This window comes from Aricia agestis, chromosome 9 (genome assembly GCF_905147365.1).
Source record: "Aricia agestis chromosome 9, ilAriAges1.1, whole genome shotgun sequence".
NCBI lineage: Eukaryota > Metazoa > Arthropoda > Insecta > Lepidoptera > Lycaenidae > Aricia > Aricia agestis.
Genome location: NC_056414.1, coordinates 15414445 through 15438988, shown reverse-complemented (window position 1 = coordinate 15438988; position 24544 = coordinate 15414445). Strand labels below are relative to the sequence as shown.

General features: G+C 39.2%; 1 protein-coding gene across 1 annotated transcript in view; it reads left to right on the top strand.

The window, feature by feature from the left end:
* Positions 1 to 16657, top strand: part of LOC121730595 (Down syndrome cell adhesion molecule-like protein Dscam2) — a 74918-nt gene extending 58261 nt beyond the window's left edge. Inside the window, exons 26-37 of the mRNA XM_042119704.1 lie at positions 175 to 304; positions 684 to 859; positions 1042 to 1203; positions 1390 to 1578; positions 1756 to 1986; positions 2116 to 2285; positions 6154 to 6262; positions 7322 to 7567; positions 8758 to 8904; positions 11771 to 11869; positions 12966 to 13113; positions 16574 to 16657. Coding sequence (XP_041975638.1) covers positions 175 to 304; positions 684 to 859; positions 1042 to 1203; positions 1390 to 1578; positions 1756 to 1986; positions 2116 to 2285; positions 6154 to 6262; positions 7322 to 7567; positions 8758 to 8904; positions 11771 to 11869; positions 12966 to 13113; positions 16574 to 16628 — 1862 coding nt within the window. The 3' untranslated portion in view covers positions 16629 to 16657. The remainder of the gene's footprint in view (positions 1 to 174; positions 305 to 683; positions 860 to 1041; positions 1204 to 1389; positions 1579 to 1755; positions 1987 to 2115; positions 2286 to 6153; positions 6263 to 7321; positions 7568 to 8757; positions 8905 to 11770; positions 11870 to 12965; positions 13114 to 16573) is intronic.
* The last annotated feature ends 7887 nt before the right edge of the window (positions 16658 to 24544 follow it).

The following is a 24544-nucleotide window of genomic DNA, read 5'->3' as shown; positions in this document are numbered from 1 at the left end:
ATCAAAGTAGGCCCCTACCACGGAGCTAAATTATGGTCATTTAATTATTGTCAATGTTCATACTGACAAACTGCGAAAAACTATTAGGTTAAGCAGATTTGCAGATTCGTCCAAAACTAGCTTTAATCATAAAAGAGTTTTTTATAAGATTTTATTACATAACATTTCCTACAGTTCCCGGAGCCCCAGAGGCAATCCGCGCCCTGCCTGCTGGGGTGGACTCCGTAAGGGTGACTTGGCTGCCTCCAGCCGACACAGGGGGGCAGCTGACCCACTACACCGTGTACACCAGGGAGCTTGGCAAGTACGAGATCATCATTTACAACCTTTATAGCTTGACCAGGAATATAAGGACTTGAATTTTTACTACAGCCATATTAAAAGTTCAGTTCGGATATCTTATTGCAATGACTTTTGGATTCAGTTGAACAAAATTGTTGCGGTGCGCGTCAGGGATTGTCAGTCTGACAAAATTTTCTTAAACAAAACTGTCGCATTACTGTTGCAAGAAACATAATTCACCATGAGGTTGTACCGCTCGGTCGATGGGATAGTACATTGCTTGCACTCCTGTAAATGTAAACAGTTTTTGTTTCGGTCCCGCCGTGCTAAGCCAAGGTCTTTTCCTGGTCAAGTTGTATCTTTAAAGTCATTGCTGAAATTAAGACAAAGCATTTATACAGAGTGGGCGGGGAATGGACGCAGCGGGTGGATGCGAGCGGGGAGGCTGCGGAGGAGATGTGGCGCGACGTGCGAGGACTGAGGGAACACGCAGCGTACGAGTTGTGGGTGCGCGCCGCTAGTGCCGCTGGCGAGGGACCCCCCAGCCGCGCCGTTAGCGCCGCCCCTGCTACACCTAGTAATGCTTGCTAAAGTTATTACTCGTATGAATTAAATTACGAGATACCTGAAAGCCCTGCTTAAAACATGCCCTATTTCTAACGTTACTAATATTTTGGAGGATTGGTTCATATTTTGATGTTTATCAATCAAGACCGCTTGTGAATAGATAAACAGCTATAAAACATGTATGTTTTCTAGTTGCCGCGCGAATATCATCAATCGGTCGGTTAGTGACGGCGGCGCTAGGTGCGCGCGTGCGCCTGCGCTGCTCAGCGCTTGGAATGCCACCCCTCGCCCGCGTCTGGTCGCCGCTGCCTCAAGCACATACAGTTACTGATGCGGGGGACCTTGTTATACATAGTAAGTGATTTTTTTGTTTAAAAGATCTGAGGGTTCATTGTAACGTGCCTTTCAAAATTGGAATAGCCTAGGTGATTCTGTCATGCCGCAACATCTCGTCAGTTTACAAAGTAACAAAGTAAACTGGCCCTAACCTTAACTCAATCATTTATATGCATTTATTTGTAAAATAAACAAATGCTATAGAGCTGGACGTACAATGGGCGATGAACTACACGTGCGCGGTACGTAACGGCGCGGGCGCGGACGTGACGCAGTGGGCGGTGCGCGCGTTACGCACGCCCGCCGCACCCAGCCCCCGCCTCGCGCGCGCTGACTCCACCGCGCTACATCTAGCCTGGGACCCGCCGCACGATGGAGGCGCGCCGCTGTTGGGTAAGTTTTTTTACATAGACGATGATTAGACCAAAACTATGAATATTATACTATTTTCTTGATTTTAGTCGCGGAAGTGTTCATACGAGATTTTATTTTTGGTACGTTGCCGCGGAAACTACATCCAGTTCAATGATGAAGATAGCACATGTCTAACACGTCATAACATCTACCTAGGTTACACGGTGTGGTGGTGGCGTGCATGGGAATTACCATCAAAAAGTAAAGAGATAGCCAGCGGGGATGAAGACGCGGCAGGGCGGCAGCGGCGCGTGGCGGGGGCGGCGCGGGGGGCGGCGCTGCGCGGGCTCGCGTGCGGCGCGCCGTACAGAGTCGCGGTGCGGGCGCACAACGCGCTTGGAGCGTCGCCGCTGTCGCCCGCACTCACGCTGCGCACACGCGGTGACAGTAAGTACCCTATATTTTTAATTGCTTTGTTCATTTGGCTGTCGTAAATATGTATTTAGACTTATCTGAAGGTTTAATTTTTTTGTAACTTTTAAAACATTACGATTATTTTTTTCTGCTATCCAACAGAAGCGAAAGCGCCCTCAGGCAAGGAGTGTATATGGGCGAACGCGACAGCACTACGGGTTTCGCTGCTAGCGTGGGGTGGGCGTTGCCCGGTCGCGCGGTGGAGCGTCGCGCTGCGGCCCGCCGGCGCCGCGCCGTGGACGCACTTGCACGCTGACGGAGACGTCGCTGAGGTCAGTAGAAACGTCTTCTATCCTACAAGTGAAAGCGCCCTCAGGCAAGGTGTATATATAGGCGAACGCGATGGCACTACGATTGTCGCTGTTAGCATGGGGTGAACACTGATGGTGACGTGGCTGAGTTAAGTGGAATTAGAAATTTATTTAGGCATGTGGGTATGAAATCTTAAGGTCACGTGACAGCAACAGCATCGTGACGTCAGAAGCATCGCGATTTTAAAATACGGGACAGGGAATAGACAAGTGACAAGGTAGAAGGTGATTATGGCCATGAATAATACATTTTTTTATATTAAATAAGGGGGCAAACGAGCAAACGGGTCACCTGATGGTAAGCAACTACCGTCGCCCATGGACACTCGCAACATCGGAAGAGCTGCAGGTGCGTTGCCGACCTTTTAAGATGGAATACGCTCTTTTCTTGAAGGTTTGCAGGTCGTATAGGTCCGGAAATACTGCTAGTGACAATTCGTTCCAGAGTTGTTGGTAACGTACATGTCGCAAGTACGTTACAACCCTTTTAGTAATGAGTAAAGACCAGGCCACAACACTGCGTTGACGTCGCAACGCAGTGTTGTGGTGGTATCGCAAAAACAACCTTTCAAAAGCAATGTACTTTTGCGATACGACGCCGCGCCCTAACGCAGTGTTGTGGCCTGGCTCTATTTGGTAGGTACAAGTACTAGCCACACATCCCGATGATGTTTAATAACAGTACAGTGTTTTCTGACTCGCCTCGTGATTTGAACTATATTTTCCAATCACCCAAACAGTTTCAACTTCACCGAAGTGTTACATAATATTTTAACGGCACGCGTCAGCTGTTTCTGATTTTGACACACCTGCGCTTGGAAATGAAAACAAAAGAAATTCGCACGTATCGACATACGGCGTTCAATTTATAACTTCACTCTATCACAACTCTATCGTATCTAAAATATTGTTTGCTGATGTTGACGGATCAGTTTTGATATATCAATATCAATCGATAAATATACATCGTTACGTTATTTACTACACAGTATTTAAAAAAGTAGTTTAATAGTCTTAAAATCTACTATTACTATTAATAAAATATTATTATCTATATTCTTTAATAATTAAAATAAAAATGAATTTTAAATTTTGTTAGTCCCGCTAATGTCGGGGATGGTTGATGATATATCCTCATGGGCGCCGACAGAAATAATTTCCAAGGGGTGCAGATTTTAGTTTTCTTCCTTTTCTTTTTACTTTTTACGAACGACAGTGACTGTTTATTTACGTCAACAGAATCCCACCAAAACAGTGAATTTATCAATAGTCTTCTTTATTTTATAATTATTATAGTGGCTCGGCAATGAGCACAAGAAAAACAAATATAAAACTTCATATTTGGGGTAGTTCATACTTACACAAACGGCAAGCGTAAAGTATTTTTAAGTATGTAACGACGCATGTGGACGATGGTACCCAATAAATCCAATCAGTTGCTGATTATTTATGTAGTGCTCATTGCCAAGCCACTATAATAATTATAAAATAAAGAAAACTATTGATAAATTCACTGAATGTTGATTTAAATTACAAAATAAGTTGAAGGCTTGGCATGAATGTGATCTGAAATTTTTTTACGATAGATATATTGCATGGCTATGCAATATTTTGCTTGGCTCCTTTTTACATTTAATGTTTTGGTGGGATTTCATTTCTTTTTTTAAGGTTTCTTTTATTTTCAGGTCACGTTAAAACTTTTCTGTACTTAGCTTAGCACCCATTCTCTATCTCTAGGTATATATTCTAGGTCGTAAAATTAATTGATAATAACAGGTAGGTGGGTACTTCTACAAAGAACAAATTCTATGACGATAGCCCAACAACTTTTGAACTTTCAGGAGGTTATTCGTGCACCGATGTTACTTTCGATTAAGTATAACCATAATAATTATACTCCGCAAACAAGCGATACCGCGATATAAAGGGAGTGCTACACCATCTATCGAGCGAGTATGGAGTGTACATCGTAATTCGCAGTTCTGATTTCATTTTTATTTTAATCGAATTTAATTATCATAGTTTCATTGTTAACTTTGTTAACACAATTTTTCCTTTTGTACGTAAAATAATTATTATGAAGTTGTTCTTGCAAAGCCACAATCATAAAAATCTTTTCTTTTATATTTAATAAAGTTATATTATACTTTTCAGTTTTTAGGTTTCCTTGCCCAAAGGATGAAAACGGGAGCCTATTACTAATGAGTCTAGACTTCGCTGTCTGTCTGTCGTCTGTCCGTGTGTCACGAGGCTAGATCTCGAGAACCACAATAGCTAGATATTTTATTTTTTTACAAATTATGTACTTTTGTTGTCGCTATAAAAGCTAATAGTCCAACTAAAATAAAATAAATGATTAATGGGGGGTCTCATATAACAAACACGTTTTGCACTTTTTTGCTCTATATCCGTAATAGTAAAAGTAAGGTTTTTGAAAATTTCAGAAAATACTTAATTGTATTTCAACTTTAATAATAAGTAATAAAAAGTACATAAACTTGTGATTTAAGGGGGGCTCCCATACAAATTTACGGTACGAAACCTCATGTACGCCAGTCCGACTCGCACTTGGCCAGTTTCATAACTTTTCCTTTCATTGTGGATAACGACCTACCTTGTTGCTAAATTTCAAGGTTCTAAGTCTGCTAGATCTACCTTAGAATTTTGATAATCTGTCAGTCAGTGAGTGACAAAATGTAATAACTTTGATCATCCGTAACTATTAAACTATTTATGGAAATGTTATGTAATTTAGAGGTTAAGCTAGTAGTATATTTGCTCCTAGTCACCGAAATTCTAAATCCCTAGCTTTGTTAACATCGAAGATAAAGGGGGTGTGAAAAAGCCGCGAACCGCTTCGAGAAAAGTATGCTGCTACGGTCGTGCCTTAGCTAAAAAGCTTGGCTGGAGCACTGCCGCGCTCCAAGATACATTTAGTGCCGAAACATTACGAACTATCTTTGTACGGCATGGTAATAGGGTTACAGACGGCTTTTTATTTCAATAATTTCTGTTGATCCCGAGATTCCCAAGGGGTGCAAGTGCACCACCTGGCACCCCCCTGCCAGCGCCCATGTATATGCTGTGATGAATATGAGCTGATTTGGATAATTTTGGTCTCTAAATATTCGTGGAAGACCAGGGAATGTTTATATTAGGAAGGAAATGATACGAAGTTCACCGTGACCCGGTGAATTTCGTAGTAAATAATATCGCCCTTTTGAATAGTGCGTTGAAAGTTGACTTGTCGCTATCGATTTTCTAAACATGTCAACTAAGGGTCGATTCAGACCGCAACGCGACGCGTAGATGCATTTCTGAATTTGTATGGATTTGACAGATACGCAAGACGTCTTACGCAATTGATGCATGTAAATTCAGTACAAATTTAGAAATGCAGCTACGCGTCGCGTTGCGGTCTGAATTGACCCTAAAAAGTATCTTTTCCGCCTCAAGACAGTTTTCCGCATTTTTGAGCCAAGCTGTGTTGCGAGGAATGTGTTTTTAAGAACCAATGGACACGCTTCATTTGCCTGACCACGTCCAGCGCAACGATTCTATTGGTTCTTGTGTAACGCATTCCTCGCAACGCAGCTCAGCTCAGCTCCGGTGGAAACGCATTCTTGGCCGCACCACATCGGATGATATAATACTTAGTATCGCTTGAGAAATCGCGGCCACGAGCGGCCACGGGCGGCCGTAGACTTCTCAAGCGATACTATGTATTACAATAATGAAGATAAAGTTTAAAATCATATGACACTGAAAATGCTCGCCTCGCCGCTGCCATTCCGGTTTGGCGCGGCCCTTAGTCAAGTGTTTTCCTCAGGTAAACAACCTGGAGCCGGGCACGTGGTACGAGATCCGCGTGGAGGCGCACTCGCCCGCCGGAGACTCGCCCGCACTCTACAAGGCCGCTACACACACGCTCAACGGAGGTAAAACACTTCCTAGTTCCTGGAACGGTCAATGTACCATCGAGAAAATTGATTCCTAGGCAGTTGATGGATCTACGTCATTTAGCCGACTTATGTCAATTCAATGTTAGCTGTGATCGGTCGGCTGGGTTTGACGTAACGCGGCCAAATTAATTACGTCCGCCATCTGCCTAGGAATCAACTTCTCTGATAGTAGTACATCGAGCAGATTAAGTTAAAGATAAAAAAAACTTGGGCGTTGCCGCGCTACAGCTATTGCATAGCATTTTTTACCAACTTATGCAATTATAATTCGCACACGTCTAGTCGCACGCACACAAACACCGTGCCGAAATCTGCCCAATAGAAACGACGTTAGAAGATGCACGGCTGTGCCGGTCGGAGTGTGGAGTGTTAGGTTTATTTTCGTTACGCAATTTTCGGTCGCCGCGCTCAAAGCCTTTAAAAAATAACATAAAGTTAAAAAGATAACACACATACCCTCAATGAAGGTAAACCGATACTTCCTTAGAAACTCCTTATTTACATCCAGATATTTTAAAGATGAAATCTCAGTTATAACGAGGAGAATGATGGGATAAAAATAATGAAACAAATTAAAATAATGCATTGCTTTATGCATTGCTTAATGTACAAGTTGATTTAGTCGATTGTAATTTCCTTGTTTATGTCGAGATTTAAATTTTAACCAAGTATCAGCTATTATCAAACCATCAAAATGATGAACTCCTCGAGTTTGATAAATTATTGTTAAAATCAAAAGGAACCGTCATGTAAAAAAGTTTTGCGTTGTTAAAATCGGTAAATTTCCACCAAGAAGAAACATTTCACTCAATTACACTCCTTGAGTTAATTTGGATTTTTTATCAGGGAAGAAAATATGAATTATAATTCATAGGCATATGGCAAACCTACGTCATTTGGTCGGATTTTGTCAACTCAATGTAAATCGTCGTCTCTGTCGGCTGGGTTTGACAAAACGCGACCAAGATACGTAGGTCCCTCATCCGCCTATAAATCAATTCCTTTGATGGTACTACACTGGACAATGTACAACAGAACGGATCGGCGAACCCATCGATCTCCCACTGGAGGCGCGGCTGAGTGCTGCAGACGAGCAGGGCGAGAGCTACGCGGTGTGGTGGCGCGGTGGCGCAGCTGCGCTGGCCGGGTTGGCGTTAGCGCTTGGCGCAGCGGTCGCCACGTTAGCGGCGCGCCGGCGAACTGCGCCACAGACGTGTGCACATCCTCTGTACGTCGCACAACCGACGCACCATAACGGGAAAACTGTTAGCCCTCCGGATGGTGAGTTACTGATATAAATTGGTAAAAACCTAATGGTTGTCTATAGTTAGTCATGATAGAGTAACGTGATAATGAAATCCGTGGATGCAAGTTTACTCATTTTTAGACTACCACCCGTTTGTCGGTTTTCTTCCAGCCCTTTACTTGTATTGTATTATCCGTTCTTCATATAGACCCTAATAGAGAATCATCTACCTGATCTAAGTCCATTACGCATGAGTCTAGAATATCTGACACGTCAAAAACAAATTCGTGGCGATAATAATCAGTGTGATAACGGACACTCACAAAATGCACTAGCATTATGTGAGTGTCCGTTATCACTCAAGATATAGAAGCAATTTGCGAAAGACTTAGACCCAGTTTCATCAAGCAATGTTAAATAAATAACGGCTTGTTAAATCAGTTAACGGCCTGTTAGAGCTATCGAGCGTTCCACCATACGCTAATGTCATGTCAAATCGCCTAACACGGTGTTAAATTTTAATTCCTGCTGGGGAGGTCCGTTAAATATATAACAGGCCGTTATAATAGTCAAAACAACAACTTTTTAAAGACAATATCCAATATCAATAAAAGAATCTGTTTTGACTTTTGAGTGTTGCCGCCATGTTTCGCCACATCCTTACATATTATTTATTATTTTTCATGTTATGCATAATTATTTATTTTCATTTTGTCAAAAATTCAGCCCTCGGATTTTCCTTGACATTGCAAATACACTGACTTGTATCAAAATTACCAAGCCGAAATAAGTAAAATGTAAATAAAAGTTTGTATCATGATTCTTGTTTTCAGCTTTGACAGATCATAATTATTAACCTGGTAAATTAAAAAGAACTATTGTAGTGTAACAAATGTATGCGATCAGTGATATTTTAATTTGGTCGCATTATCTACCTGATGACGTATTATACGAATAAGGTGAAAATGACACATTGCAGCCAACATGTCGTATAAAACTTGTACATTGCAATTTCGTCGCCTTATAACAAGAACGAACGAATTCAATGTTATTCACTCGTTGTTCACTTAACGTTGCATTTACTAATCCGCTGTAAAATTTTTACTGTGGGACATAAGTATTTTAACAGTCTGTTTAATTTTCCAAGGTCCGTTAAGTAATGCCTTGTTAGGATTTAACTAACAGAGGTTGGTGAAATTGGGTCTTAACAATCCTCACATTCCAGGTTCCCTGAACGAGATAAGCCCGTACGCAACATTCAGCATGTCGGAGGCGGAAGGCGAGCGCGCGTGCGGGCTGCACGTACGAGCGGCGCGGGAGTTGCCGCTCGCCGCTCCGCCGCCGCGGCCGCGCCTGCTCGCGCATCCTAATGGTAAGAGCACACATTACACGATACGATAAACCAGAAACGCACTCATACCTTGAATATAACAGCCCTAGTTGTTCAATTCTTAATTTTGTCTAAAATCGCACAGAAAATGATAAACACTTATGCCTGTATTTCTTACACATCTTATTTTGTCAGCGCCACTTTCGATACCGTAGCACATAATGTGTAAACTTGCAAAGGGCCTCTGTATATAATTATATATTAAACATCTGGTAACACACAAACACACACAAATTAAATATTAAACATCTGGTAATAAGAAAATTTACACAACTCACGACTGTTGCGTAGTAAAAAACTTTTTATTACACAACGATCGTCAGGTGCTAAAATTATGGGACACAAAACACACACTTTTGTGAGTAACAACTGTATTTTGCATACTAAATGTTCATCTTTATTCTTAATTTATTCGAGTATCTACTAATCTTATAAGACTTTAATTCTAAATTACCAGTACTACATATTTAAGCCGCAATATTCCTTAGCAGATCTTTTCGTAGCAGCGAATCTTCGCAAATTCGCTGACCTCAAAATCAATCTCCGATCAAAGTTTCATCAGCTGAAGTTCCGGAACAATGAGATAAGCCGGATATTGTTGAGGTCGGACCGCAGGGGGGGGGAGCTCATTATACAGTCAGACAATCTCGACTCGGTTAGAGTATCTTGTTTCCGAACTTACGTTTGAATAATCTATTGCAGTCTGAATTGTTCGACAGGTAATTTCCGTTGTGTGATTTCGATTTAAGTTATTACGATTATATTCTGTTTTTTTTTAGTTTGTGTACAATCTGTACCCCATCTTTACTGTTTTATTGCAATGTAACTTCGATCTATTTTGTCGATTCGTTTGCTATCGAATTACCTAACGGTATTTTCAGTTTTAATGCTATTTCGTAGTTTAATAGAACATGGCCTAGATCGAAGAAGGAACGAAGCCGCATTAACGTTGCATTCAAATAGGGTACTTCAAAATGGCATTATAATGAGAAGTTCATTCTAAGATTGTTTCAGCACGGCCTAATAAATACTATTTTTGAAGCCGAACAAAAACAAAGGGCGAAGTGAGCAAGATATTAAAGAGCCGTTAAATAATAGTTGGCTGGAGCGCCGCGAGACGGGCGCGCAATTTCCGCCCGCCTCCTTTCGGGAAACATTACCTGCGAAGCCCATTTGGACGTCCGTTGGCCTGTGTACACAGCGGAAGCGGAAGCGAGAGCGGATTTTTTTAAATATCATTTACTAGTTTTAATAAAACCTACAATTGAACTTCGCCAAACCAAGGTTTGTCGGCGATATAATGACTTTTTACATGACTACAGTGAAGTTCAAAGGGGTCAATGATGTCGGTAGTCTAGGTAGGTTTGAAAGCTTTTAGGTGATTGTTAATAAATTAAAAGCCGAAATATTAGTTTTTGGTCAATAAGCATTAGTAGCGTATGACTGAGTCACGATTTAAATAATATGACAGAAAATCTTTTTCATACTGGACGCGGGTCAGAATAACTTGAACAATCAAATTAACTATTCAGAATCACTTCGCACGAATTAAAAACTGATTATTCCTGTTCTACGCGAGTTTAATATCGCATAGATGACTCAGTTATTCTACTGTTTGATGTTTTTACTTCTACTAACTTAGTATGCTCCGACTCGCTTTCCGCTTCCTCTTACGTTCGTGGCCACCCCGTAACTTTATTATCGGTACTCACAGGAGCCATAGTTGATGTATTTAATTATTTACTGGGAAATATTATTTCCTCTTATAGACTGTTTCTCAGAAAACGTTATTCTGCTCCTCATCACAGATGATATTACTCGGTATGATCAAATACAGACATTAATAAAAAAGATTTTTATTGCTTAGTAAATAATATATTCCTAAGATAGAGGTTTTAGGACCAATTTCAGTAACGGGTATTTTTTTATCGTTAACTAAATATCATGTTTTCTCTTTAGAACAAAGAAGGCATTACATAAAGACATGTAATAAAGTTGATATAAATAAGCACTTTTAAATAGCATTGAGCCAAATTATTTTGCATAGGAACTTGTCACTAAAAAAATTGAAAATAGTTCAAATCAAAGTTTAAGCAATAACATTTGTACACATTTAGTCATGCATAAGATAAAATCCTACTTTATGATTATTTCTTGTATACGTATAAAAACTTTAACACAAATTGAAGCCTTTGAAACCTAGAGCCTACAGTCGTAAATCTTAACACCTATTGCGGCTAATACAAAGGGATGTTCACTAATATTTTACCTCTTACAGAACCCTTACACCAACGACATAAGATTCGTTCCTGCGAAGTAAATAAAGGACTATAAGTACCGGCGTTTTACGACGAACTGAGAGCCTCTTACAACAGATAACGAGATATGGCGTGTGTTCTTTGTTGTTGTTTTATCAGCTTACCGTCGCATTGGGCCTATCGGATAAGCGACAAGTTTGTTTGTTGCAATTATTAGTGTGAATGGAACTTTGAAGCGATGAAATTAATAAAATTTAAACTGACACAGCCATGATTACAGACTTTAACAATTTGGTAAAAATACCTATACATAATTATTATGCCATGTAGCAATATATTATCTTCTCCAATACCACTTTTGATTATTATTTATGAACTATCTACTATTCTACATAATTATATACAACAAATCGGGTGCAGTGTACACACGATTTCTGTTAGGAACCTAATACATGTTTTTTACTTTTAATCAATGTTTTTATGATTACGAAACATGACATAAAATTAATAAGTTTTGTTTTTTTTTGTTTTCTTTTTATTATTGTACCACGTTTCAAGAAAAAAAATTGATTGAAAATAATTATCTTTAGATTACGGGTGCGCGCGCGACAGCGACTCGGAGTCGAGCGGGTCGCCGTGCGCCGCGTGTGCAGCCGAGCTGTATCGCCTGCCTGCTGCGCACATGTCAGGTACTACGATTTGATTTGACCTTTTATTAGCAAGAGATATCAGATGCAAGTTATAATATGCTCGAGACGTGCATCAAAGCCCTTCCACGACGATGGATTTAGACTTTAGAGAGTTTTAGACTTTTACCACAGACATAGATTAAGAAAGATACCGCATGTCGCTCCATTTGTATGAAAACGAGCGGGCCACTTTTTTCTTAAGTACTGTGACGTACCGATGATAAGAAACGTGTCTATTATCTAGGCTAACGTTTCTATTTGAATTTCTACTGCTCAATACGGTACTTTGAGGCATTTAGGCATTTTAAAATTCCGATTGACGTCCGATTCTGATAGCAGACTAAAGGACAGACTTTCGAAAGACGAGCATTGCTCGTCGTTTGGGAACGCGATATGGCACGCGAAGTACATACACATGCGGTATCTATCTTGATCTATGTCTGTGAGTTTTATCCACACGCGACGACACTATCACAAGTTAAAATAGTATATTATAACTTGTTTATATATTTATTTATTAGACTCGCCAACAACAAAACACAGAAATACATTTAAATACACTTACTTAACTAAAACATGCACTTATGTGTAAGCCAATTATAGGCGTGTACAGCATTCATTAAGAACAGTAAGTTGATATTATTTCTTGAATGTAATAATGATTACAAAGTAGTTTTAATTTTCGAAAACAGAAGTTTGAACTGAAGAATTTGTGATAGTATCGCGTGATAACGAACGAGTTAATCAATTACATATACAATATTTTATTGTATATTTAATTGATTGTACCGTTGGTTCTTGGTGGAAATTCATGTTGAACACTAATAAAACAAATTTTTAGTGCACTTTTTTATAAATATAAATTTCTTAATATAGTGGAAAAAGTGCACGAAAGTTTTGTTTTATTAGTGTACAACAAAATATTGCCTTCTATTGCCCTCCAATTATGCTGAATATTGCCATTGGCTATTTAATACAACGCCTTCACGCATGGTGGCAAAAGTGCGATCGATTCATCGAAGATTCTACCACCGAAATGTGGTTGCGGATATCTGCCTTGTGGCAGTACACAATATCGTTGAAATCTGCTTGCCAGAAACGTTACCAGTGGGTGCGGCAGAATCAAGCACGGAAGATGGATCGTACGCAGCAGGAGCGTGCGCGGGCGCAGCGCGGCGAAGAGAGGCGCAGGGTAGACCGCGCGCGCGCCGGCGCGACCACACGCGGCCGTCGCCTACTGTCAGGTACCCCTATACTTCCAACTCAATAAAGGATCAAATCAACTCGATCTAATGGTCAATTTAGACCACAACGCGACGCAAAGATGCATTTCTAAATTTGTAAAGAATTGACAGATTTCAATTGCGTGAGACGTCTTGCAAATCTGTCAGTACCATAGAGTAAACATTATAGCAAGCTATAGAGTGCTTCTAACAAGGTATGAACTGTAAGCACGAGTGTGAACATATTTTCCTATAAGCGTCTTACGATGGCGCATGGAACATCACTAGACTTGCGTTATACGTTTGACAAGTATCTATAGAACTTCTGCTTACGATCGGCACAACGGGGAACGAGCGATGCGCGCGCTCTATAGCTTGCTAATGTAGTATACATTAGCAAGCTATAGAGCGCGCGCATCGCTAAGGTCAGTACCACTGACCTCTATAATACACTGGACAGGCGATCGCTATCAATAAAATGTTCCTATTTGAAAGTCGCCATATTGGCGCTGATTGCTGTGTGAAAGCAGTAGTGAGTGTACTTGGAACTACTATTTTGCAAATGGCGGTTGTAATTTTCTATGTAATTAGTTCACAGTACGCTCACCGCGGCGCTTCAAATCGGCACAAAAAATAGCTGTCATTTTGTACGGCATAGCCTGTCCAGTGTATTATAGAGGTCGGTGGTCAGTACAAATTAAGAAATGCATTTACGAGTCGCGTTGCGGTCTGAATTGACCCTAGGTAACTAGGATCGAGAGACATTTGGTCGTTGCGATGTCAGTTTAGATTCGAATTTGTTCTGAGATCGGACGGTGGAAGTTAAACCAAAATGGGAATAGTTGTAAATCGAAATCTTATCAGTTTCGGAAGTAAGGACCAGTCAGGATAAAGTTCATAATGTATAGACTATAGACCATAAAGTTAATATACCTAGCGGAATGGAGAAACAAAGGCCTGAGCAAGAGAGATGTCACTATCAGTAACACTGCGTGGTAAAAAGAGACGTGTGATACATGACAGCAGCACTCTTTTTTTAACGTCCAGTCGGCACGTGCCGCACGTTGACAATTTAATCTCATAGAAATCACGTTCAATCATGCTTGTGTAAGTGTATACGTACACATATTTTTACCCACAGATGAAACCAATTTCGGTTACGTTTAACATCTCGAGATTGTTGCTCTATTCCGCTAGGTATATTAACTTTATGCTATAGACAGACATAAAACATGTCATATTTAGTCCTAGAGTAATCGTCGACGAAGAAACGGATGATGTGCTGTCGTTGAAAATTCTGATAAATGTTTCAGCGCAAAAAACCTACGTTTGATTGCGACATTTTGCTTGATGTATTGTCGTTGATAAAAACGGTAAATTGTTATTCCGGGAGAACTGAGAAGCATTTTCGGCTGTTTTGTAGACAGGTAGTTGTAGGTATTAGACGAGTACTTGGTGACTTTAACGATCGTACAAATGAAGCACTTTAGCTTAAAAGAGTAAGAATATAAATATTCCATTGTTACAAAAATAACTTAGTAAAACGGGCGTACAATATACTAAGTCTATAACTGCGGGGCTAAGATGGTCGCTTTGGAGAATCATAATGTGATTCATTTTTTTTTAAATCGCAAAATGCAAGTCTGCTTGCAATTCATGTCTAGTAATTCGTACTAATTTGACATTTGTCAGTTTGAGAGTTTTGACAATAATTCATTTGCTGAATTTATTGAGAGGAATTGCTAAATGTGACCATTTTAGCCCCGCTTTACTGATTGAACATAAATTTTAGGATTGGCCTTGATATAATCAGAGACCAGCCATACAATCAACTAATTTATTAAGGGTGTGATCGACGGGCTTACTGTTGATCGACAGCCCGCACAGCCCCGCGATTAAAAACCACTAATCTGTGTTACGTGTTAATACAGCATAATGATGCTAATAACTTAAAATTAGTTCGAAGTATTAGCGGTATTACTAAATAGTTACCATACAGTAAGGCTGGTATTAATAGTCAGTACTTAAGATGCGACCCGGTCTCAAGACGCGGTTCGGCTCTGTGATTGGTCCAAATTTTGACCGCCAACCAATCACAGAGCCTGAACTGTGTCTTGAGACCGAGATACCGGCCTAAGTGTTACGGAATACGGTCAAATACCAATGAGTTTATCCACTGCTGAGTGCAAGTTTGGTCACATCAAAAAGTTAACAATATTATTATTTATTACTAACTGTCTAGCAGCGGGACTTTTTTGATAACAAAATTGTAATTAATTTCTGCGCAGCGTGTGAAAAAATTCTCGATCATCAAAGACAATAATTGTCTTATGATTTTTGAGCTTATCACTTCTTAATTTTCAAGGATTGAAAGAAAGTTATAAACTAGAGTAAATAAAATACTTACTCACTCAAATAACATTTTCTGTCAGGATAAAAATACACAGAAATATTTGATACCTTACCTCATAAATAGAATGATATCGAGAAGTTTATTAATATGTTTATTTCCTTTGAAGCCACCGCTTCTAAGCACGGAAATGCGATGCAAGGTTCGGTCTCGATAAATTAGATTTTTCCCCATCCAGCATGGCTTCAGCTTAGCTCTAAATTGATTTCTCATGCTAGCGACATGCAATAAGCATGAGACATCAAATTGACAAGATTGTAGAGAAATACAGAGAAAAATCTAACCATCCAACCGCTTACTTTTTGAAAGTCGATTAAAATAATATAGATTCAATTGATAAACTTGAGCGCTACTCAGGTATTGATAAAATTACAACAGTAACTATATTAAATGAAAAAAGTCTTAATTTTAAGAAGGTGCTTTATAGCTGATAGACCAGCCCATGGTCCGTAGTTGGCTTAACTCTAGCATGTATATTGTAGTCACCGCCATCACAAATACAGACAGAAAGCATAAAATAGATGCTTCATAGCTGACCCCTAGAAATCCAATAATATTAATGACTTCCCTGCATCATAGAGAAGATTCCTTAGAGAACGAAAAGCGATAAAATGCTTCATTACATACCTACATAGAGATAGTTTAAAGCAAGCATTTTTACAACAGTCTATTCGCGTCAAGAAGAAAGTGAATTATCTTCGAAATGAATCTAATGTAAGCCATACACGTTCCGGTCTACCGAAGAGGTCCACCTGTGCAGGTATGCCAGCGCAGGTAGACCGGAATGTGTGTGGGAATAGATTTTGAGCCGGTCGCCTGTGCAAGTCCAAAAAACTGCACAGGTCATTGTGTAGACCCGGTTTACATTCCGGTCTACCTGCACAGGCATACCTGCACAGGTGGACCTCTCCGGTAGACCGTAGCGTATATAGCAGGCTTTATTCCGCATTGATAAGCGCGATCTTGATACGGCCTCATTGCTCAGTTTTGACACTTGTTTTTCGTCACTTCTTAACGCGACTAGACTATAGCTTTGTACTAACAGTTTCATCATTAACATCTAACCCGCAGGTACTCGCCGCGTCGCTCGCTGCCGCGGGAGGAGCTGCGCTCAAATCTCTTGTAAATATATTTGTTCTTTATTACGTCAAGTTTTCTCAGTGACTGAATGTTTAATAAACATATAATGTTTTCTAAATATTTCCTCATTTGCTACCTCCATGTTTACGTTTCCTTGTGTCTTGGAAAATGAGAAAATAAGCCTTTTCATACATTCCAAGACACGAATGGTAAATAATACACTTGTAGGCTTCAAGTTGAAAAGGATAACATAAAATATTTCAAATTGAATACAAATGTGTAAAAGCTTAAAATGTTGTCATAATGGTTATCTGTGTTTAAAATTGAGTATTTTACATAATTTATAGGATTTGGATACTGCGTACCGTACACCTCGTAGCTGACTACGTCGCGTAGCGTGCTACACTTCGTAGCTGACTACGTCGCGTAGCGTGCTACACCTCGTAGCTGACTACGTCGCGTAGCGTGCTACACCTCGTAGCTGACTACGTCGCGTAGCGTGCTACACCTCGTAGCTGACTACGTCGCGTAGCGTGCTATACCTCGTAGCTGACTACGTCGCGTAGCGTGCTACACCTCGTAGCTGACTACGTCGCGTAGCGTGCTATACCTCGTAGCTGACTACGTCGCGTAGCGTGCTACACCTCGTAGCTGACTACGTCGCGTAGCGTGCTACACCTCGTAGCTGACTACGTCGCGTAGCGTGCTATACCTCGTAGCTGACTACGTCGCGTAGCGTGCTACACCTCGTAGCTGACTACGTCGCGTAGCGTGCTACACCTCGTAGCTGACTACGTCGCGTAGCGTGCTATACCTCGTAGCTGACTACGTCGCGTAGCGTGCTACACCTCGTAGCTAACTACGTCGCGTAGCGTGCTACCCCTCGTAGCTGACTACGTCGCGTAGCGTGCTACACCTCGTAGCTAACTACGTCGCGTAGCGTGCTACCCCTCGTAGCTGACTACGTCGCGTAGCGTGCTACACCTCGTAGCTGACTACGTCGCGTAGCGTGCTACACCTCGTAGCTGACTACGTCGCGTAGCGTGCTACCCCTCGTAGCTGACTACGTCGCGTAGCGTGCTACACCTCGTAGCTGACTACGTCGCGTAGCGTGCTACACCTCGTAGCTGACTACGTCGTGTAGCAAATATTTGACAGATGAACCGCAGAAATTCAGCACACAATGATATACATTGTAATTTCACAAATTAGCAAGATTATAGCTTGATAAAAAATTATATTTCAACCCTGATAAAATCCCTGCAGAAAAATATTAGCAGACTAAAAGTGTAGTCGATCCAGTGACTGATTAATGAGGCAGCTAACGCCTGGTCTTGGGCGAATTAATTACCCTCGTAATGGTACACGGGACGCGACGCATGACGGATGCCCACAATTTGTTCCCCGTAATGCCTGGTATTACACCAGGTATGATCTATCTCTATGTGAGATTATAACACGTTAAGTTTGTGATGTGTCGTCGGAGAGAACGTCAATGACTATGCTTTCTTCAAGCGGGTTTTTTTATAATAATATGAATAATTGTTGATTTTTTAAATGTGAACAATCATGTAGCCATCTTTTCAAATCATTTTATAGTTAAATAAAATCAAATTAAAAGCTCATTTGGCTTTGTTTGGGGTCATTCTAAAATTTGAAACGGACGAAGATGTCAAAACTTGTTGTTGTACAGGGATATTTAACGTCTAAGACATTTCGAATCATTGGCGAATTTACACACATACACAGACATAGATCAAGATAGATACTGCATGTCGCTCCATTTGTATATGTCTGTGGTAACATACATGTTACATACTCATTCGGTAGGCAACTAATGCTTCTTAACGTTAATATTAATGTGTTAAGTGTAAGCTTTCTGTCTTAGAGCTTGGAATTAATAATACATTAGACGTAAACTGAAGGTATATTTGGCAATTGGCACATTAAAGAGCAAAGATTTATCTGTATGATTTTCTAAACCCATACTTGTTTTGTATTAACCTTAAAACTTTCAATAACTCGAAAGCAACGTCTATAAGCTGCTACTGAAATTAAGTTTTCATGACAATTTTGGTCAAAGTGAAAAACGTGTACCCATATTAACCCATCAATCCCTAAGCGGCACCCGGCTGCCGCACAACAATTGAAAATCTATTATGTCTGCGATTCCCACGATGTATTAATGCTATGATTAATACTAATAGTAACGCGTTTTGCATTAGCGCGAAAGTGTGTCTGTCTGTAACCTCTTCACGCCCAAACCGCTGAACTGATTTTGTTGAAATTTGGGTATAAAAGAACATAGGATCTTTTGTATTTTTGTATAAAAATGTAAGGTTTCCGCGCGATAAATTAATTTTGGCGCAACGGAGTTGTGGGCGTCATCTATTTTAATAACAAAAGAAGTGACCCGAACGTCTTTTATTTATGGATTCCTGGTATCATGCACAAAACACACAACGTACAAATAAAATCAGGGGAGGCTTTTATGCGAAAATTCCGTGAAACTCAAATTAGCAAGCCGACAGGGGGAGTTTAAGGTCCCGACAAGGGGCCCCATCGGGCGGACTTTTATTTAATTTTTGTGCATAATTGAAGCGAAAGGGCTCCCGGTGAAGGTCATAAACGCCGATCGGCCACCGGTGACCCCCCAGGGGGTCGGGGGTCTGCCTAATTGACAGGCCGATGGGCTAATGACAATCTCCTCCGTCCATGAATTAATGGAAACTCCAGCTGTGACGGTATTGTGAATAAATTTTATATTGCAATGAGTCCACTCATCGCTACGTTACAGGGATATTAAAAAGTGTATACTATACATATTAATATTCCCTCTTAAAAGGCCGGCAACGCACCTGCAGCTGTAGTTGCTTTCCATCAGATGCCCGTTTGCCCCCTTATTTTATTCATTTAAAATACAGTACGAAATCAGCAAGGAAAATGTTTAGCAGATACCTATCAGAAAATAAATAAAAAATCTAAACGCTCAAAAGTATTTTCTTTGCCTGTACTGACTACGTCAGACATATAAAACTCAATTGTTTCAACAGACAAGTCAGGTATATAAAAATGCAATAGCCGTAGCCCGTAGCCATGCGCTACATATAAGTACTCCCACACAGCAGTTTAAATATAACGTTAGATAACATAATATTTTGTTGTCTAACATTTTTTAACAAATTCCAATAAAAGACACGTTTATTTCTTGACAATATGTTGTAGTATAAGGGTCAATTCAGACCGTAACACAGCAGTTATATAACGTTTTAAAAAAAGTTTTTTAACGTGTAACACGATAACATTTTATAACAGCGTGTAACATAATATTAGGGTTCAGACCGCAACGAGACGTGCAGATGCATTTCTAAATTAATTGTACTGAATTAACACATTTCAATTGCGTGAGAGTTGAGACATCTTGCAAATCTGTCTAATCCATACATGCATCATTTTTTTTATCCATACATGCATCCATTAGAAATGCATCTACACGTCGCGTTGCCGTCTGAATTAACCCTAATATGTTACACGCTGCTATTAAATGTTATCGTGTTACACAATGTTTTATAACGTTATATAACTGCTGTGTGGGAGCAACTTACTCAGCAAGCGTTTTATCCAATACTAAACTTTACTTAAACTAATAAACTTCCCTTACTACAAAATACTACAAAATTTTCGAATATATCGAATACAATTTCACTATAATTATAATATTCCCTATTACGAACACAACACACTCCTAACTAAGCAATTATTTATCTGATCATACATATACCTACATTACCCAAACTTGTACGTACACATTGGTTTGCGGTGACTACCACTCTAAACTTAAATGTACGTGTATCGCTCAGTAGAGCGAGACACGTACATCTAAGTAGAGAAATTGAAACATGATACGTATAACTAGTAAGTTATGTACCATGTTTCAATTTCGGCTAACAGAGTTATCGAGGGAGACATGTTCCTCAAATAGTTTATGAAAACTAAGTCGCTTTTTTCCCTCATGTCCCTTTGTTCCCTTTAATCTTTAAAACTACGCAACGGATTTTAATGCGGTTTTCTTTAATAGATAGAGTGATTTATAAAAGAGAAAGAGAGATTAGTTAGTTATTATACTTATAAACCTTTAAGAGAAAGGTTTATAAGTATAATAACATTCATTAAATAGTGGAGAAATACTGTTATTATTGGGGTTCCTAATGTGATGTCGTTAATAATTACATTTTTTCCGCTTACATTGCAAACGCAGACTGAACCCTACGAGATTTATCAAAATAATGTACCAAGTATTGTACACATTGAAAAGGTCTAGAGAAAATTATGGATATCCCACAATTACATTCTTTTGCCATTTGCTTTTTACGGCAAATAATGGCTAATATTCCAAGCAATTTTAATAAATACAGCATTAATCCTTATCCAATTAAATAACTTATATGCATTGTTGATTTAATGTAGTAGATCTACATTAAATCAACAATATGGCCCTGTACAGCATATGATTTAAGTGAATATTTTCGAAGATATTACAGATTTAAAAATTGCGGGACCTACTAAACATAATATTATGTCTTAAACATCCTAGAGATGTTTAAAAACATCTAGATATTTACCTACTACTCAACTCTCAATCAGATCAAATTTTTAATTTATGCAATCAAATGATCCTTCCCGGGGCGACAACCCGATATGATCGTCTAACATTACTCCAGCTCTCGGTAATTGGACTTAATTGTGCGTCTTGATTGCTTGTTTATCTCTCCCCTCCTTCTCCCCCCTATACTCCTGCTACAGATCGATCCCGATTGTTGCCGTTAATCCAAAACACAATGACGATACACGATAAGCGATATCAAACTACCTAGATGTTTCCCATTAGGGTGTTATAAAGGAGCAGAGGTTGTAGATCAGAAGAAACACTATTTTCTGGTCTTATGGAAACCCGTAGAGACATGGAAAACCTTGTTGATAAAAATATCCACCATCGGAGGTAAGCGCGGTGAAAGCTTAACTCACTGTATATTAAACTGAGTAAAAATAACCCGAATTTTATAAAAGTCAATTATTTTAGGGCTTTAAATTTCAAATTGTTGCGACAGTTATTGGATTATTGTGAAATAACTTTACGTTTTTGTTACCCAAAACTGTAATTATTAGTAACAAAGTTTGACATAATAATATACATTTTGCACCTGGTTAACAACTATCTCGAGTTTAAATTTAAATTTTCTCTGGCGTTTTACTACCTCTGTTATGTGAATGTAAGCTGTTGAAATACTGTTACAGCTTACCGAATAGACAGTAGAGTATGAACAATACGTCCTACGTCACTTGGAGCTGAATAATCTGCCAATATTCCCAAAGATATCGCCTCCGTGTTGTCGCATAACCCAAATCCCTTATTCGAACACGACAAATAGCATGTTATATTTTATCACGTAAGTTGTAATAATTTAAGCCCAGGGTTGCCGTTGTTAATAGTAAAACCTATAATTATTTTGATAAAATTAGACATAATATAATTTAAGCTCAGACACATGGTCTTTTCTTCCAAAAAGTTATGTTCCTGTGGGGTTATTTAATAACCAGGTTTCAAGCATTCAAATTTCAAAGCCACTCGGAAGAAATTGTTACTCTTCAATATGCAAATTTTATACAATTAAAGTTGTTAAATCCTAATTTACTAATGTTATCATTTGAGAGTAAATCATAAGAATTCATCAGTGTAAGTTAATTCTCTTTCTTTCCTAAGGGGAATATTATATAAGAAGTGCATTTTCTACGATAAGAAAAAGTTTAACACCTTCCTCCACCTACAATCTTTGCTTAATTTCATTAAATTTTACATAACATAATATTATTATTATTAAAGCCGCTTCGATAATATAATTAATGGTACCACATTTTTACATACTTAAGTGTAATTTAGCTTAAGCTATCATTGTTATTTTCTACCTTTTTGGTAAAAGGTGGCCCGTGTGAGTTTCTTACGCCGGTTCTTCTCTCCGGGTTAGTTCTCGAACCGGTGGTAGGCCACATGTAGACGCGACGTTCTAAAAGTGAACTAACTTTGTTAACCTACTTAGAAATAAAAATATTTCTTTTCATAATATTTTATACGTTTTTATACATTGCAGATACGTTTACAGGGATTAATTTTGAATATTTTCTTCAGTTCCACATTTCTATAACAAGAAAATATGATAATGCGGTAACATATACGTGAAATTCATCATTCCCTGCCTTTGATGTTTGTGCTCAATCTTTGTCAATGTAATATACGATGTTCGACGTATTGTTATAAGCTAGCTACTGCCGTCGAAAATATAATATACTTACAAGATACAAAGTAACATCTTATATAAAAATAAAATTCTCGTGTTGTGCGTTAGGCCGCGTACTCCTCCGAATTGGCTTTACTAATTTTAACCAAATTTTATATGCATATTCAATGGGTCTGAGAATCGGCTACTGGGTACTTCTTATATTGATAAGTGCATTTGTTGAATAAATAATAGTAAATTATTACAACTCGAGACTGACGGCGACTATTGTTTGTGCGACGGTATATTATTATAGTTTGTGCGTTTTAAGATGACAGTTCTCATATTCCTTGCTACGGGTTTTTTTACAAGAAAACAAAAAAAATCTAAATGTAATAAATTATATTCCATCTACAAAAACAAATGTTTCGTTTAATTGTAAATGAATACAAATTAAAAGTTGCTAAATACCAACTTATTATTATAAAATTATATTATTAACTGTGAAATAGGAGTATAAAATTATTGTTACGAAAATATTTGAAAAATGTCAGATGCACGAAACGGAACTCATGCCGATAGAGATTGACCCTGTTGAATCGAAATCAAATCGATAAAAAGGGCGGCCATCTTAAATCGCCGGCGCCACTCTGAAACGTCAGTACGAAATCGACAATTTCGATTACAATTATTCCTTTACGAAGTGATTCGATATTTTTAAATTATCGATTATTTTTTTAAGGTAACTTCCCTATTATTTTCAATTATTATGTGTCACTCATATTATCATAAAACGCACAAACTATAAATAGCGATCGACGTTGCCATGGTGACATACTTATTTACTCACTTCAATAAAATAATACGGGCGAAATACCTACTTTATACAGGGTGTAACAAAAACAAGTGATAATACTTTAGGGTCTGTACGTGTTCCTTGTAGAGAGTTCACTGTGAAAGTAGCAGCGCTGAAAGACCAAATTTTTTTTTCACTTTTGTATGGGGAAACTTGTGACGCTCGGGCCGTTGCCCATACAAAAGTAAAAAAAAAAATTCGTTTTTCAGCGCTGCTACTTTCACAGTGAACTCTCTACAAGGAACACGTACAGACCCTAAAGTATTATCACTTGTTTTTGTTACACCCTGTATTGCAAAGAAATGTTTGCCGGGACAGCTAGTAACATTCTCATAGTATCAAAATCATAGAACATAGGTAGTAATTAGTACAAACAATGAAACATTCAAACATTTCCTCTTTGTTTTTTTTTTTATGAAATAAGGGGGCATCAGAAGAGCTGCAGGTGCGTTGCCGGCCTTTTAAGGGGAAATAGGGGAGGGTAGGGAAGGGAATAGGGGAGGGTACGGAAGGGAATAGGGGAGGGTACGGAAGGAAATAGGGGAGAGTAGGGAAAGGGAAAAGGGTAGGGGATTGGGCCTCCGGTAAACTCACTCTCACTCACTCGGCGAAACACAGCGGAAGCGCTGTTTCACGCCGGTTTTCTGTGAGGACGTGGTATTTATCCGGTCGAGCCGGCCCATTCGTGCCGAAGCATGGCTCTCCCACTCTGTAGACACAGATATTATATGTAGATAGAGTATATACTTTGAGTATTTGATTTAATTGAGAGGGAAGTATGTCCGGAGTGCCCCCGGGACCAACAATAGCACCGCATTAGACGTTATGACGTAA